This window comes from Scyliorhinus torazame, chromosome 4 (assembly GCF_047496885.1).
Source record: "Scyliorhinus torazame isolate Kashiwa2021f chromosome 4, sScyTor2.1, whole genome shotgun sequence".
Lineage (NCBI taxonomy): Eukaryota > Metazoa > Chordata > Chondrichthyes > Carcharhiniformes > Scyliorhinidae > Scyliorhinus > Scyliorhinus torazame.
Window position 1 is genome coordinate 69,000,110 of NC_092710.1, and position 18,464 is coordinate 69,018,573.

At 42.8% G+C, this 18,464-nt stretch overlaps 1 protein-coding gene across 1 annotated transcript; it reads right to left on the reverse strand.

Moving 5' to 3' along the window:
• Positions 1 to 817: 817 nt before the first annotated feature.
• LOC140411388 (probable G-protein coupled receptor 139) lies at positions 818 to 10,657 on the reverse strand. The gene is made up of 2 exons (XM_072500501.1): positions 10,591 to 10,657; positions 818 to 1,728 (listed from the first exon to the last, which is right to left on the reverse strand). Exons 1-2 carry the CDS (start codon positions 10,655 to 10,657, stop codon positions 818 to 820), a joined length of 978 nt encoding a protein of 325 aa, XP_072356602.1.
• Between the last annotated feature and the right edge of the window lie 7,807 nt (positions 10,658 to 18,464).

An 18,464-nucleotide genomic window follows, 5' to 3' on the forward strand; every position in this document is an offset into this window, starting at 1 on the left:
ACTTTAGGCACATTATATTGGTTGGGTATGCTGTCGGTCAAAGATAGGCTTGCATTATGTTTCGATCTGGACTGCGAAATGGCGACGATATCCAGGGTTGACAGATTGTCTGAGGCGGATGTCAGTCAGCGGCGGCACTCATTGGTTGACAGAGAACGCCGTCAGGCGCAGGGTAGTGAACCTTGATTGGTTGAGGTGGCTGTCAGTCCTCCCCAGTGCTTCCTGAATGGAACAGGTGGCTGTCAGTCACTCGACAGAGCTCCCTTTTTCCCTCCGAGTACTGGCACACACCGGCTAGAATCACTTGATTGGCGAGGAAGACTGCAGTCGCCGATCCGTGAACGGTGATTGGCTGAGGTAACTGGCAGTGACGTTGCAGTGCTTATTGATTATCTGAGGTAGCGAACACTCTCCAGGCAGAACACTTTAATTAGCTCTGTCGGCTGTCAGTCCCGAAGGATTTACTGGCTCCAGAATCATTTCGTGAATGTGTCTGATTGGTTCAGGCTACTGTCAGTCGCTGGGAAAAGACTCTTATTTGTTCCTCCATGAGTGATTATCGGCAAATTGGGGACACATGATAATATGAATATGTTGAAACCAGAGACACTCTCCATATTCGGGTCTATCCTACAGGGTGAGCTGTGACTCTACTCCTGTCTCCCGGGCCCCCAGACCCTCCACTATTACGTCAGCTTCTGCAGCCCTCAGCTCTTGCACAATGTTGCTCTAATCTATCTCATGTGTTTTATGGGAGTTTGGCGATATATATTCAATTTATGGACTGGAAACACTACGAGCCGGGTCTGGGCTATTCCTACTTTTTTTCTTTATTCATTAACTTCATAATTGACGAAATGGGATATTTAACCGCACTTCTGACCTGTTCTCTGAACTTGGATTGAGTTACCCCATAAATGAATGTGTTCGTGCAGCAACTTAAACCCCGCAGAACATAACCTACTTGTTGAAATATATATTCCGCATATGTGAAATCTTTCGGACTTGTTCTCGTGATGTTATAATACAAGAAATATATAACATACAACAACCACAGAAGTATGAAGCTGCCGGATATGGTAAAAAGTAAAATCACCGACTTCCTTCTGCTCTCCATTTCCGGGTCACTGCGATTCTCTGCCTGTTGTTTAGCCCTCAGTCCTTTACGGACTCTACTGGCCACTAAAATATGCCTGACTGTCAGAGCATTGAGCAACGTAATTAAAGAGAATGGGAGCAATGGGGTCAAAACTGTATCAAACCAGTCAAAGACAACCCATCCGGTCTCTGTATAAAGGCTTGGTTTTCTATTACAGAACCAAGGCACATTGTCAATAACCTCTCCAGGTTCCTTTGTAAAGTACCAGGGAATGTTTTTTAAACAGAACAGAATGCCCGTTGTTGCTAGAACCACAACCGCATTTTTTTCGGTGCAATATTTTGTTTTAAGTTTCTGGCAACAAATAGTCACAAATCGATCAAAGGTGAAAGTGACAGTGAACCAGACAGAGCAGTCTGCGGCTGCACAAAACAAAACAGCATTAACGCTACACACAGGTGTGATGTACAAGAAACATTGTGGGAAATAATAATAACTGATCCGCCTCATCATGACATCGGTGATAATGACCAGTAGATCCGCTGTTGCCATGGCCACTAGGTAGCGAGTGGTGCAGATGGAGAGGCCACACTTTCCCCGGGATAGTATCACAATTGCCAGAAAATTAACTGCAAAAGAAGGAAATAGAGTGGAAATCAATCTTCCCTGGCTGACCCAGGTATTACTGGAAGGGCTTTGACACCAAACAACAATTTCTAGGTAGTGGACTGGAGTTCTGCTTTGGGGCGGGTGAGAAGTGGTACAGTTTGTCGGAATTCCACATTAATAAATCAAAACTCCTAGCCAATTCAATTTACATATTTTAAGTGTGTTGCTTTATGGTTGTGTCTCTCTGAACAGCTGTTCCCTCATTAGTAATCTCAGCATTACTCCCTGTTCCATGTCCCAGTAAGTCTGGAAATAAGAAGGCAGTGCAGCTCAACACGTCGCTCAACCACTGGTGTAGGAGGGAGGGTTTCAGATTTCTGGACCATTGGGATCTCTTCCGGGGCAGGTGCGACCTGTACAAGAAGGACGTGTTGCATCTAAACTCGAGTGGCACCAATATCCTGGCTGGAAGGTTTGCTACTGTCATTCGGGAGGTTCAAACCAATATGGCAGGGATGTGGGAACCAGAGCGTTAGCTGAGAAGGTATCACAACTGAAGGGGAAATAGAGAACAAAAATAATCGAACATCACCCTCAAGCAGAGCAAAAAAGGTGACAAATATGAGAAGGGAGATGCTCAATGCAGAACTGAGGGTGTTGTACCTTAATGCGTGCAGTACATGGAACAAGGTAAAGGAGCTTGTTGCACACATTGAAGTTGTCGGGTACGATGTTGTGGGCATCACAGAGACGTGGCTGCAAGGGGATCAGGGCTGGGATCTAAATGTACAAGGATATGTGTCCTATCGAAAGGACAGGCAGATGGGCAAAGGGGGCGGGGCCGCATTGTTGGTAAGGAATTAAGTTAATTGAATAGCAAGGATCGAAATTGAATCAGAAGGCATAGCATCTCTGTGGGAAGAGTTGAGGAATCGTAAAGGTAAAAAGGCATTGATGGGAGTAGTGTACAGGCGCCCTAGCAGAAGTCAGGATGTTGGGCAGAAAATAGATCAGGAGGTCGAGAAAACATGTAAAAAATGCAATATCACAACAATCATGGGCGACTTCAATATGCACGTGGACTTCACAAATCACACTTATAGTGGATCCCAAGAAAATGAATTTGTGGAATGCTTAAGAGATGTTTTTTTGGAGCAGCTTGTGGTGGAGCCCACTGGGGAACAGGCAATTCTGGATTTGGTGATGAGTAATGAGGCAGACTTGATGAGGGATCTTAAGGTGAAGGTACCCTAAGGGAGCAGTGCACACACTATGATAGAATTTATCCTGCAATTTCAGAGGGAGAAGCTGGAGTCAGATGTAACGGTATTACAATTAAATGAGGGTAACTCCAAAGGCATGAGGAAGGAGCCGGTCAGAGTCGAGTGCAGAAGATTGTAGTGTAGTTTAGTCGGGCAGTATGGTCGGCACGGGCTTGGAGGGCCGAAGGGCCTGTTCCTGTGCTGTACATTTCTTTGTTCTTTGTTTGATTGGAAATGGAGACAAGCCGGGAAGACAGTGAAACAACAATGGCAGGGATGGGGGTTATTCGGCAGGCACACCGGAAATTCATCCCAAGGAGGAGGAAACATGCTAAGGGCAGAACAAGGCACCCACGGTTGACGAGGGCAAGGACAGCATAAAAGCAAAAGAAAAAACATACAAAGTGGCAAGTATCGTGGAAAGTCAGAGGATTGGGAATCATTTAAAAGCGAGCAGAGGACAACTAAAAAATCAATAAGGGAAGATGAAATATAAGTGCAAGTTAGCTAGTAATATAAAAGATGCTAGGAAGAGTTTCTTTCAATATATAAAAGTAAGAGAGGCAAAAATAGACATAAAACCACAGGAAAACGTTGTTGGAGAAGTAATAATAGGAAACAGAGAAATGGCAGAAGAACTGAATAGTTACTTTGCATCAGTCTTCACGGTGGAAGACACCAGTGGGATGCCACAGCTCCAGGAGAATCAGGGGCAGAAGTGAGTGCAGTGGCCATCACTAAGGAGAAGGTTTTAGGCTTTTCACTAGTCACAATTTAAGACCCTCCCACGTCTGATGCTGTCATCAAATTTGGACGCTTATCAGCATCCCGCTCTTTCCGGTTTAGACCCTCATCATTTTCTGTTTTTGACTTCATGAGGTTCACATACTCTCCTGGTTCGGACCCTCACGAGGTGTAGAAAACATCAGGCACATACCCTCACCAGATTCTTGGGCTCTCCAGATTTGGATCCTCAGGATAAATAGTTACACACTCTCAACAGGTGCCACGCCTCCCCTAATTTGTGTCTCACGAGGTTCAAGGTCTCACCAGGTCCATACTCTCACCAGATTCGAAACATCTTCAACTTCGGATTTTTCCAAGGCATAAATAATCCTCGGTATTGAAACCCACCCCGTTCAAATCTGCATCCTGGCATAGTCCATACACCCAGCACAATCTGATCCACCCGGGTTAAGGTTCTGAAGCTTTTCAGGACCTCTGCAGATCCTCACCATGTACAGATCCTAAACATAATCAGATCCTCACTAAGTTTGAATGTTAAACAGGAGTATTTTTTAACCCCCATTGGATTTTTAATCTTCCCAACCTCGGCCACTCAAAGCGTTTGAACATTAACGATTTGGAAGAAGGAACTGAGGGCACTGTTGCTAAGTTTGCAGATGATAGCAAGATATTGGATTGGGTTTGTTTTTTGTCACGTGCACCAAGGTACAGTAAAAGGTATGTTTCTGCGAGCAGCTCAACAGATCATTAAGTACATACATTAAGTACATATGTAGAGGAACAGGTGGTATTGAGGGCGGGGGTGGCTACAGCAGGGCTTGGGCATGCCAGGAGAGTGGGCAAAGAAATGCAGACGGAATACAATGTGGAAAGTGTGAGGTTATGCACTTTGGAACGACGAATGGAGGCATAGACTATTTTCTAAATTGGGAAATGCTTAGGACATCAGAAGCACAAAGGGACTTGGGAGTCATTGTTTAGGATTCTCTTAAGGTTAACGTGCATGCCGGAAAGCAAATGCAATCGCAGCATTCATGTCGAGAGGGCTAGAATACAAGAGCAGGGATGTACTTCTGAGGCTGTATAAGGCGCTGGTCGGACCACCTTTTGAGAATTTTGAGCAGTTCTGAGCCTCGTATCTAAGGAAGGATTTGCTAGCCTTGGAAAGGGTTCAGAGGAGGTCCATAAGAATGATCCCTGGACTGAACAGCTTGTCGTATGAGGAACAGTTGAAGACTCTGCGTTTGTACTCATTGTAGTTGAGAAGGTTGAGGGAGCATCTTATTGAAATTTACAGGATACTGCGAGGCCTGGATCGAGTGGACGTGGAGAGGATGTTACCACTGGCAGGAAAAACTAGAACTAGAGGGCACAAATCTCAGACTAAAGGGACGATTCTTTAAAGCAGAGATAAGTGGCATTTCTTCAGCCTCAGAGTGGTGAATCTGTGGAACACTGCCACATCTTTCGGGACTAGTGGGAGGAAACCGGTGCAACCAGGGGGAACCCACGTAGACACTGGGAGAATGTGCAGACTCCACACAGACAGTGACCCAAGCCGGGAATCGAACCTGGAGCCCTGGCGCTGTGAAATCGGGGTGCTAGCCACTGGGCTACCGTACTGCCCTGATTGATGGATAACTTCTTGATTAATCAGGGGTTATGGGGAGAAGGCAGGAGAATGGTGATGAGAAAAATATCAGGCATGGCTGAATGGCGGAGCCGGCTCGATGGACCGAGTGGCCGAATTCTACTCCTGTGTCTTATGGTCTAACTCACAGGGTTCTTGCACTTATCAGCTTTGTTCCCTTATCGACATCAGGCCATCACGAGATAGGCCTTGATCATGGAAACAGTACTTCACTAGATGTGGATACTTCAGAAGCGCACACCTTCTGTTTACGGACACTTACCAGCTTACTTCCCTCAGCAACATCGGAGAATCACCGGTTTAAGATGTATCCATGAATTCAGTGCTGCATCAGATTTGAACACTTCACATGTTAGTAGTTACTCCACCTTCGGACCCTCACTTCTGTGGGGTAGAGAGGTCGGAATGGGAGTTGGATATATAATTAAGGGGAGAAGTGATTGAGATCTCAGATCCACGCTTGCAAACAAAGTGGCATTCCCCTCAAGTACAAGGGATTCCACCATGAGCTTTTAATTCAATCAAGTCGTTGTTTCTCCATTAACAGGTGGTTGTTATTTAGAGGAAATGTGACGGGGGTTTATCTGCGTGGCACATGGTATAGCGGCTAGCATTGCTGCCTCCCCGCGTTAGGGACCCGAGTTCAATTGCGGTCTTCGTTCACTGTCTGTGTGGTGTTTGCACTTCCTCCCAGTGTCTGTGTCGGTTTCCTCGGGGTGCTCCGGTTTCCGACCACAGTCCAAAGGTGTGCAGGTTAGATGGATTGGCCATGACAAAATTGTCCCTTAGTGTCCAGGGATTTTCAGGTTAGTTGGGGAATCGGGATTGCAGGGATATGTTAAGGGAGTAGGCCCAAATAGGGTGCTCTTTCAGAGGGTCGGTGCAGATTCAATGGGGCGCATGGCCCCCGTCTGCACTCTAGGTATTCTATGGATTCTATCTCCTGCACTTTTACACGAGTACCAAGGCTTCCTGATAAGGTGTTCGGGGCACGGGACTATTTTTCATGACTTTTGTTCAGGTGGGATGTGGCCATGATAAATTTCCCTTAGTGTCTAAAACAAAAGAGTGGGTGGGGTTACTGGGTTACAGGGATGGGGTGGAAGCGTGGGCTTAAGTAGGGTGCTCTTTTCAAGGGCCGGGCAAACTCGATGGGCCGAATGGCCTCCTTCTGCACTGTAAATTCAATGATTCTATGATGGTGAGCTGTCGGCAGGATACGGAGATGCCTCTACGTGATTTGGACAGGCCGAGTGACTGGGCATGTGCATGTAATCCTCAGAATCAACCTTCTCTCCTAGTTTATTTCAATCACAAGCTTGCAAATATTACATTTGGATCAAACATCAAGATCTTTGAGAAGGATCCTCCACTTTTCACAACGTTACAACCAGAGAACAGCTACTTTATTCCTACTCTCTGCTTTATGCCCGTTATGACGTCAGTGGTCCATGCGTATAGATGAGCCCCTAAATTTATTCGTTTCGTTTTCTTGTATTACCACCTCTGCGAAATATGTTGAAAACTTTTAGAAAGTGGAATTCAACATGGTCCATTTGTCCCCTCTTATTTATTGTCCTGGTAATATAATGAATAAGAAAACTCCAAGAGTTTTGCCAACAGGATATCCCTTCTTCGACATCATGTCCATTCTGCGTAATCCATCATTATTTTCCAAGTTTTCAGTTATCACATAATTTTCCCTACTGCTAACGTCAGGCGAACAGATCTGAAGTGACACGTTTCTCTATCCCTCCAGACTTAAATATCCAGGTTGCAGTTGGGGTTTTCTGAACGACAGCTAGCATTCCAGTACATAGAAGTCTGAAAGATGACAGTCAATGCACCCGCCAATACTTACGCCCGTAACATTCATCGTATTGTCGGTCATCGTGTCTAGGGAATTTACCATTATTAAATACCATACATGTCTCCAAAATATTTTTGATTCATGCAAATTTCTTTCACTTCCTCGTTCCGGTTACTGCATTTTCTCCTGTATTGTTGGCAGTGTTTCTTTCACCTTCCCCGGTAAAGACAAACACAACGTAATTATTCAGCTTCTCTACATTTTCTAATTCCCCATTATAATTTCTCCTGTCTCGAACTGTAACGAACCGCCATTTAACTTTATTAATCTGTTGTCTTTTATGTAGGTTCCGAACCTTTTAAAGTCCGTTTTTGCAGTTCGGTTTTACGTTTCTGCTAAATAATGTAGATGCTATATTCTGCCTTTATATATCAGTCCATTGGTCTTGATGTGTTTAATTATAGAGTGCTCCCAATCTTCGTCCGATTACTTTTTCATGGCAAAGTCACAACTTATGGCAGTGATCAAATGCGATCAACTGCCCCGTATTCGCCATGGTTGGTCCATATTTCCTGTTATGTTCTTAAGATCATAATTAAAGTTTATCTGTTGCAAGTCATGCATTATTTTATTTTTTTGTAAACCTATACTCTGCTTGTCTACCATCATGCCTTTTAATGTATTTTGCAATCTGCCACGACCAATTTACCCATCATCCCTCTATTTGTTTGACCGTTGGTTTTATTTTAAGAGCCGGCCTTCTTTGATTGAAGTATAAAGCTTTTAAATTCAATGGAGACTTGTCTATATTCCGGTCTCTCTTCATTAAAAAGTTTCCACCAACATTCTTCGTGAGGTATCCTCATCTCAAAATATTGGATCGAGGATACCTCATGCCTTTAATATACTGGTCTAGCAAATATCTCTTACACATTCCAGGAATTCGTTCTCCAAATATGAGTGCAAATTCGTCTTACCATGTCGACATGTCGATTGTATCTGACGATGGTTACTTCATTGCCCTTGTTATATTCCCCTCTAATTTCTGATTTGTGCCTTGTCTAGCCTGACCCGTACTCTTTAGTGGTATGGTACTTCCACTTGCTGTTTCTCAGATCCAACCAATACATACTCCGCATCGTTAGGGCTGGGGTCTCCGGTTCCCCAGGCATGGCTTTATCGGCAGCGCATCGTTTGCTATTGGTGGGATTCTCTCTTCCCGCGGCTTGTCAATAAGATTTCCCATTCAAGACACCGCAGCCTCCCAGATGCCCATGAGCATGGGTGCGCTGCGAGCGGGAAAGGAGAATCCCAATGGCCACAGAATTACGGTCACTCATGAAGGGACTGATTTCATCCCTCATTGTCAGCACCCACACCTGATTTATTTTAAAATCATGAGCAGTTTCCAAACGTTACCCATTAAAGCAGATAGGTAGAGAGATTTTGGATAGGTGCAAAAGTAACATGGTTGTTGTGGTAGGGGGTTTTAACTTCCCCTATATTGACTGGGACTCATTTAGTTCCAGGGGCTTGGATGGGCAGAGTTTGTAAGATGTATCCAGGAAGGCTTTGACAAGGTGCCTCATGGCAGACTGGTACAAAAGATGAAGTCACACGGAATCAGAAGTGAGGTGGCAAGATGTTAACAGAACTGGCTCGATCACAAAAGACAGAGGGTAACAGTAGATGGGTGATTTTCTGAATGGAATGTTATAACTAGTGGTGTTCCAGAGGGATTGGTGCTGAGGCCTCTGTTTTGTAGTTTACATGAACGATTTGGGGGAAAATGTAGCTGGTCTGATTAGCCCGTTTGCGGATGACACCAAGGTTAATGGAGTGGCGGGTAGTGTTGAGGATTGTCAGAGGATACAGCAGAACATAGATAGGTTGGAGCCTTGGGCAGAGAAATGGTAAATAGAGTTTAATCTGGACAAATTTTAGGTATGCATTTTGCTATGTCGAACATCGAGGGAAATATACCGTAAATGGCAAAACGCTTAGGAATATAGAAACTCTGGGAGATCTAGGCGTGCAGGTCAACAGATCTTTGAAGGTGGAACAGAGTGGACAAGTAAATCAAGAAAGCATACGGAATGCTTGCCTTCTTTGGACGGGGCATCGGGTATAAAAACTGCCAAGCCATGCTACAGTTGCATAGAAACCTCATAAGGCAGCACTTGGATTTGCGCAGAATTATGTTCGCCACACTACCAGAAGCATGTGGAGGCATCTTGAAACATACAAGAATAGCAAGTGTTTAGATGGATACGGCTATAGAAAGTGCTGAGTGTTTTTGCAAAGGGTGTTATCATGACCGGTACAGGCGTGGAGTGCCGCAGGGCCTCTTTCTATGCGGTATTGTTCTTTATTATTTGTTCAATCGTTTGATCTCCCAATTGAAAATCCGCTATGTTACGTTCTTAGCTGTAGCTTTGTCTCCTCACAAAGATACATTTCACTGAACTATGCGCAGGTATTTCTACAGGTGGGTTTCAGAAACGCTCTAGAACGTTGATAAGATCCAATATAAAAATTCTTAACCAATTATTGAAGTCGGCTCTTTATTTATCTTAGCCAATATTAATCCCAATAAGAAGATGATAATAAACCGCAGTATTCACGGTCAATATTTTTTGAGGACCGTGTTGTGGTTGAAGTTAAATAAAACTTAGAATAAAATAAATTGTTTTCAGTAGTAACTATACAGTGTCAGAATGTGTTATTGTGAGGACGATTGGAATAACCTTACAATTATGTCTGATTGTTTGAATGTTGATATATTTTATTGTTGGAACTGTTTAATAGATAAAAACGGTATCGAGACATGTCACGGTATGCCGCAAAATATCTTCATTTAACGTGAAACTCTCTTTCCAAATTCTTAGATTGGTAAAAGATAGAGGCAGGCCAATGAAATTGAAAGATCACTGTCTAAAATTGGGTGATTTCAATGAAGTTGCAACTTATTTCAGTATACTCCGTCATCCACATTTAGTACTGTTGAACAATGACCGATACTCCCATTGGGCATGGTCACTGGATATTAGTATAATACTCTGGTAAATAACCCATATTCACTATGGTTTTATTGTGACCTGAATTAATTTCTTCCTTGAAGTGTTGGCCTTCACTCGGCTCTGATTCAACATTAAACGTTATTTCGCTAACTCCAATAACTTGTTAATTCAGAATGCCAATGAGTTACAAACTTATGTTGATTGCTATTGAAAGAAACATAATAACATTGCTGGGACAATACAAGTCATTTGATTGAATAGACTCTCTCATTATTGTGGTGTACGCATAAAGATGATAGTTGGATCAGTGTGCAACATTTATCATTCACAAATAAAACCAGAACGCAGATTGCAAACAGCTTTAGGAAACTTCAATAGTTATGGTCACTTACCAGGAACACCAAGAACGGCTAGAATCAGGTAATATAATTTCAGGATTTGGTCAATCGGAGAACGCATTTTCGGTGAAAGAATCAGATCCTTTGTCCAGGACGAACTCTCTCACTATTAAACTCTGAGATGATACATTCCCAAAGCCTTGCATATATACCCTATGCGATCACCTCAGGGATATCAATGTTACGACATAGTTCCATGCTTTTCAATGAATATATTACGACACAGAGTTATTTTGATCTTTTGATGGAATATATTTAGCACTGGGACTCAATTGTACATTTCAGATCTCAATGCTTAAACACAAAAAAGAAAGCTGAATTCGGCCAGCAATTCTTCTGTCCAGTCGAGCACCATCACTCCTATTTGCAGTTATAATTTCGTGTCAGTGATGTCCTTCACTAAACTGTGAAAACTCAGTAATTTGATTTCAAATGTTAAAGTGTCTCTCTAAAAGATTTTAAACTGCCAACTATAACTGTGTTCATCCAGTTATAATTAAAGTGATTATTTGTGGCTATGCACTGGGTTCCGAAACGTATATAAATATTGAAGTTTAATTTGGGTTTTCTATGTTTCAGTTTGTGCTTTTGATTTGAGAACGGTGAACATTGGGTTTGGATAAATTCAGGGATCTTCATCGTGACATTTTTAATTAGGTGAGACAAGCCTTGAAGTAAGCAGCTGGGTTATCAAGGGGTTAGTAGATTACTGAAATGGAAACAGAAATATAAAGTAGAAATATTATGTTGTTACCGAGCAACAGGGTTCCAGAGACGAGAAAAAATGAACATCTAAAATTCTTCAGTTAGAACTGTTGGCTGACTGCCGAGAACATGAGTTTCAAGAACCTTGGTGCGGTCCTCGGACCTTTCTTACATAATGAGTTTGTCACGATGTCTCGGGGAGATATCAGTTTTGGAAGGAAACCCAGTGAATGTTCAGAAATACAGTGTGAAAAGAGTGGCACATATTCACTGGAGTGTTTGGTCTGTGAGAATATTTCCGAGATAAAACGGATGAGCTCATATCATAGAATCATAGAATCATAGAAGTTTACAGCATGGAAACAGGCCCTTCGGCCCAACCAGTCCATGCCGCCCAGTTTTTATCATTAAGCTAGTCCCAGTTGCCCGCACTTGGCCCATAACCCTCTATACCCATCTTACCCATGTAACTATCTAAATGCTTTTTAAAAGACACAATTGTACCCGCCTCTACTACTACCTCTGGCAGCACATTCCAGGCACTCACTACCCTCTGAGTGAAGAAATTGCCCCTCTGGGCCCTTCTGAATCTCTCCCCTCTCCCCTTAAACCTATGCCCTCTAGTTTTAGACTCCCCTACCTTTGGGAAAAGATGTTGACTATCTACCTTATCTATGCCTCTCATTATTTTATAGACCTCTATAAGTTCACCCCTAAGCCTCCTACGCTCCAGGGAAAAAAGTCCCCGTCTATCCAGCCTCTCCTTATAACTCAAACCATCAAGTCCCGGTAACATCCTAGTAAATCTTTGCTGCACTCTTTCTAGTTTAATAATATCCTTTCTATAATAGGGTGACCAGAACTGCACACAGTATTCCAAGTGTGGCCGTACCAATGCCTTGTACAACTTCAACAAGACGTCCCAACTCCTGTTCAATGTTCTGACCAATGAAACCAAGCATGCCGAATGCCTTCTTCACCACCCTGTCCACCTGCGACTCCACCTTCAAGGAGCTATGAACCTGTACTCCTAGATCTCTTTGTTCTATAACTCTCCCCAACGCCATACCATTAACTGAGTAGGTCCTGGCCTGATTCGATCTGCCAAAATGCATCACCTCACATTTATCTAAATTAAACTCCATCTGCCATTCGTCGGCCCACTGGCCTAATTGATCAAGATCCCGTTGCAATCCGAGATAACCTTCTTCACTATCCACTGTGCCACCAATCTTGGTGACATCTGCAAACTTACTAACCATGCCTCCTAAATTCTCATCCAAATCATTAATATAAATCACAAATAACAGTGGACCCAGCACCGATCCCTGAGGCACACCACTGGTCACAGGCCTCCAGTTTGAAAAACCCGTCGCTGAAGGTAAGCATGCAGCTGCAGCAGGCAGTAAAGAAGGCTAATGGTATGCTGGCCTTCATTGCGAGAGGTTTCGAGTATAGAAGCAGGGATGTGTTACTGCAATTATGCAGGGCCTTGATGAGGCCACACATGGAGTATTGTGTGCACTTTTGGTCTCCTTCTCTGAGGAAGGATGTTCTTGCTCTCGAGGGAGTGTAGCGAAGGTTTACCACAGTGATTCCAGGAATGGCGGGATTGTCATTTGAGGAGAGATTGACTCGGTTGGGATTGTTCTCGTTGGCGTTCAGAAGAATGAGGGGGGGGGGGTCTCATAGAGACTTATAACATTTTAACCGGACTGGACAGGATAGATGCAGGGAAGATGTTACCAATGATGGGTGTGTCCAGAACCAAGGGTTATTGTCTGAGTGTTGAGGGTAAACCATTTCGGACAGATAGAAGGAGACATTTCTTCACCTGTGGAGTTCATTACCACAGGAAGTAGTTGATGCCAGAACACTGAATATATTCAAGAGGCGGCTTGATATAGCACGTGGGGACAATGTGACCAAAGGTTATGGGGAGAACGCAGGATTTGGTTATTGAGTTGGATGATCAGCCATGATCGTGGTAAATGGCGGAACAGGCTCCAAGGGCCAAAAGCCTCCTCCTGCTCCTATCTTCTATGTATGTATCTATGTATGTGACACTGACATTCTACTGAGCCTTCCACTGTGACGCCAAGCATAACATATACAAATGTTCATTCAATTCGATTCACACCATGTGTCATAAAACGATTTAAGGCACTGAATACACGAAAGGGTCTTGACACTCATAACATTCCGGCGATAATGCTGAAGAGCTATGCTGCCGAAAACGATCGGAAAACTAACAATGTGGAAAATTGCCAGGTTCTTCCTGTCCACAAAGATCAACAAGAAAATTATAAACAGAAAAATATTACCTATCATTTCACACTGACATAATTAGGAAAAAGATGGAAGCTAAAAGGAAATTATTGCGGATGCTGGAATTTGAAACAAAATTAGAAAATACTGGAAAATCGCAGCAGGTGTGACAATATCTGTTGAGAGAAGGGCGCTAATGCTACAAGTCTGGGTGACTCTTTGTCAAAGAGGGAGATGGAAGCTGTCTTAGAAATAAAGTACAATTAGAATAAGAAACAAAAATCACCCTGGTCTCATCTTTGATATTATGTGTTGAAGATGTTTACACAGATATAAAATAGGTGTAGCAAACGGTTACAAAGTTAAAGTGGGCTGTTGGCTCTGGAGCACCTTCCAGAGATTGGGAATCCTGTAGGAACGTTTGGAAGTAACAGAAGCGGTGAACGGTCAACGCGCCATTAGTATTTTTATAGGTAGGCAATGTTGTAATGGTTTACGACACCCTGGGCTAATGCATGGCCAATTTCAGCCCCACAATCCCCTGAATTGCAACATAGATGCATTAACCAATAATTCTTATATTTTAGGGAGATCATTGACTCTTGAGTGCCCCGATGACGTACAGGCATCAGATTTCTAAACAAAACATAAAATCCTGTTTATTCATAACAAGAGAAGAGATACGCATGTCATGGTAATAAGGGAACAACGGTCTGCTAATCTAACTATTTGGCTAACACCGTCCCACGCTTAACCATCACACACACATAAAACAGACACACAGCGGGGGGCGGGGGTGGGGGTGGGGGGGGGGGGGGAGTGCAGGGAAGGATCAAAAGAGTCGGGGATTAAGCCGGAGGGTGAGATGAATATCTTCACTGCTGAGGTTGCCGACTTAGCGGTCTTTGTAGGCGCTTTTGATTCGGGATTTTCTTTTTTATTCATCTCTCCATTCCTGGCTTTATAATAGAACACAATGTCAACGAACACGAGACCATTGAAACTTAAAAAAAATATATAATTCTAGATATTTTAAAAACAAATTTCGAATACAGCCTCTATTTCCATCTTTGACAAAGGTCATCCAGAGTCGAAATGTTAGCTCCTTTCTCTCTCCACTGATACTATCAAACCTGCTGCAAATTTTCAGTGTTTTATGGTTTTATTTCAGATTTCAGCATCCACAGTTAATTTCGTTTAGCTTGCATGACTTCCCGGATTATCCGATTGTGAATGATAGGATGATAACTGTCTGTTTGGATTTTGACTTGTTGAATCTTTGTGGAAAGGAACAACCTGGGCAATTTCCCACATTGTTCATTTTTCGACAGTATGGAAATAACTTGGCGACTTCTGCAGGATCACCCTTCGGTATTATTGTCGGAACGTTATCATAACCAGCAGATTTTGGTGTATTCATGTCTTTATGGCACATGGAATGAATCAAATTGACTGAAGACTGACATATGTGATGCTTCGCACCTCAGTAGAAGATCCACGTCACATTTCTGGCTGAAGGTTGTCGCAAATTCTTCAGTCTTGTATTTTACATTGATGCACAGGGAACACCCGTTATTGAGAATGGGAACAGTTGCTGGTCCTCCTGCTCGAGTTCATTGGCGAATTGTTCAGTGCATTCCATACTGTGCGTGAGAATGCAGAGTATTTAGTTGACAACACCAGGTTAAAGTCTAGCAAGTTTGTTTCAAATCACTAGCTTTCGGAGCACTGCACCTTGCTGGGGTGAATGGAGAGGTAGGTTACAGAAACATTTGTACAGACAATGTCAAAGGTGCAAGACGATACTTTGAATGCCAGCATTTGCGGGTAATTAAGTCTTCACAGAGCCAGAGAGAGGGGTAACCCCAGGTTAAAGAGGTGCGAATTGTCTCAAGCCAGGACAGTTAGCTTGATCTGATCTTTGGGTAAGCGTTCTCCAAGGCGGCCTTCAGGACGCGCGACAACGCAGAACTGCAGAGCAGAAACGTCTCGCCAAGTTCCGCACACACGAGTACGGCCTCAAACAGGACCTTGGATTGATGTCGCATTACATTCACCCCCCCCCCCCCGCCACCTGGCCTTGGCTTGCGAAATCCTACCAATTGCACTGGCTTGAAACAATTCACACCTCTTTAACCTGGGATTAGCCCTCTCTCTGGCTCTGTGAAGACTTAATTACCTGCAAATTCTCGCATTCAAAGTATCGTCTTGCATCTTTGACTTTGTCTATATAAATGTCTGTATAAATGTTTCTAGAACCTACCTCTTCATTCACCTGAGGACGGAGCAGTGCTCCGAAAGCTAGTTATTTGAAACAAACCTGTTGGACATTAACCTGGTGTTGTAAGATTTCTTACTGTGCTCACCCCAGTCCAACGCCGGCAGCACCACATCAATTGATTGTTGGATCACTTAGCTCTGGTGTCGCCCAGGTATGCTGGTGTCGCCCAGGTATGCTCTGCTGCAGTCTCCGTTGGAAGAGTGTCGATCCCTCGGTACGAAGGAAATGATGGTGTGAGATGTATGCGTGAGAAATGTTCATGTTTGTGGTTGAAAACAATTCTGCTTCGCTGATGGCCCCGCATGGATACCCAGTTTTAATTTTGAAGATCTGTTAACATTATTAGCAGAACGTGGTGCCACTCAACACGTGAGCAGAATACCCTTAATGTGAAAACAGGGTTTCCTTTCACAAGACTCACTCACACCGATAAAATTGGGCGCATATGTATAATGGTGAAAGCATTTCATTATTTTCAGTAACTTAAGTTATTTAACTTGTTGCATCCATTTCTAATGTTGAAATGGATCCATATACTGTATGTTCTGAATCCTGAGACGGTTCTCGTCCCACCTCTTATTATACGGGACATGTCGGGTCCCAGATTGGAACGTGGCTTGATAGATCATAACTTAACGAAACGTGGTGGATATATACTGAAATGATGCATAGGAGCATGTTGTTGACTTTTTAACAAAAGAACAAAACATGTATTGAAGAGGAAACATTAACTACATTACATCAAATAGCTCAAATATGTCATAACATATACCAAGAATCAATGATTCAAATTTGTCCATCTGATTTATATCGGACGTATTCCGTCAGAACAAACACACCAGTGAAAATATACCACTGTTTTCACATTGGACCTCTGAACATTCACTGACTTTCCTTCCAAAAATGAGATAACCCCTAAGACACCGAAAAAAAACCAATGATTCAATTAAGTTGTGAGGAATACACAGTGGTTCGCGAAACTAAGTCATCAACATTTCGAACTGAGGAATCTTGGATGTTCATCATTCCCCTCTCAGGCACACACATAAAGTCTGAACTAAACACCACTTATGCCATTCCCTGTGTTTATGGACCCCTGCTGCTCGGCAGCAACATAATTTTTATACTTTATATTTCTGTTTCAATTTCAGTAATCTCAAATAACTTGACAATTTAGTTACCTCAAGTGTTGCCAAACCTAATTCAAAATGTCACGATAAAAACCCAAAATTCATCCGAACCCAATTTTCATAATACTCAAATCAAAAGCACAAACTCAAATATAGAAAATCCAAATTAATCTTCAATTTTTATATACGTTTCGGAACTCAGTGCATAGTCACAAATAATCCATTTTAATTACGTAAGTGGATGTCCACAGATATAGATGGCATCGACATCCCAAAGAGTAGTTTAAAACACTCTAACATTTGTATTTAAGTTACTAAGTTTTCATATTTGAGTGAAGGATATTACTCAAACAAACTTATATCTGCAGATTGTAGTGATGGTAGCCGAGTGGAAAGTACTATTGCTGGTCGAATTCAGCTTAGTTACTTGTTTTTTAAGCATTGTAATCGGACATGTATGATTCAGTCTCAGTGCTGAATATACTCTATCAAAAGTTGGAAATAATTCAGTGTGGTAATCTGTTTGTTCATTAATATCCGTGGAACAATGTTGCAAGATTGATATCCCTCATGAGATTGCATATTGTACAAACGCAAATAATTTTGAATGTATCATCTCGGAGTGTAATAGTGAGAGACTTCCTGCAGAACAAAGGATCTGATTCTTTCCAACGATATTGCGTTCTGCGACTAACCAAATCCTGAACATATACATCTTGATGCTTGCTGTTATTAGTGTTCCTGGTAAGTGCCGATAACCATGGAAGTTTCCCAATGTGTGCAACCTGCGGTCTGGTTTTAATTTGTGGATGACAAATATTTAATGCTCTCCCAATCATCAGGTTATGCAAGCATCAGAATAATGAAAGCATTTTAGACAACAAATATCGACGAATTGTCCCAGCGATATTATAATATTTATTCTCCTGATAATAAACATATGTCTGTAACTCATTGGCTTTCTAAATTAGCAAGTTATTTGAGTTTGTGAAATACTGTGTAATGTTGAATCAAAGCGGTGTGTAGGTCAGCGCTTTGTAGGTGGGAAGATATTAGTTTCGGTCAGAATAAAATTATAGTGAATGCCTTGTATGGGTCATTAATCAGTGTATTACACGAACATTCATTAGCGATGCACTATTGACAGTGTCGGTCATTGTACTAATCTGTAGTAAATGTGGATCACACACTGGAATTCAATGAGTTGCTACTTATTTAAAATCATGCAATATTGATCAGTGATCTGTCTATCCCGCTATCAATGTCGAACAACACTCAAGCTGCACTTGCTCAACCAACCCCATCCATCTCACAGCAATGGCGCCCAGGGGACCGGCCCCACGATTCGGGGATACAGACCTGCGGAGGCTGCTAGATGCGGTGGAGGCCAAGAGGGCTGTCCTGTTACACTGTTGGTCCCTAAGGGTGAGCCACAGGTAGCCAGTGCTGCCTGAAACGAGGTGGCGGCAGCAGTTAGCTCGGGC

Excerpts from the sequence above, each read along its gene's own strand:
- LOC140411388 (XM_072500501.1), bottom strand. The coding sequence starts at position 10,657 with ATGCGTTCTCCGATTGACCAAATCCTGAAATTATATTACCTGATTCTA. Across the intron at positions 1,729-10,590 it reads AGCCGTTCTTGGTGTTCCTG|TTAATTTTCTGGCAATTGTG; the intron begins GTAAGTGACCAT and ends CTTCTTTTGCAG.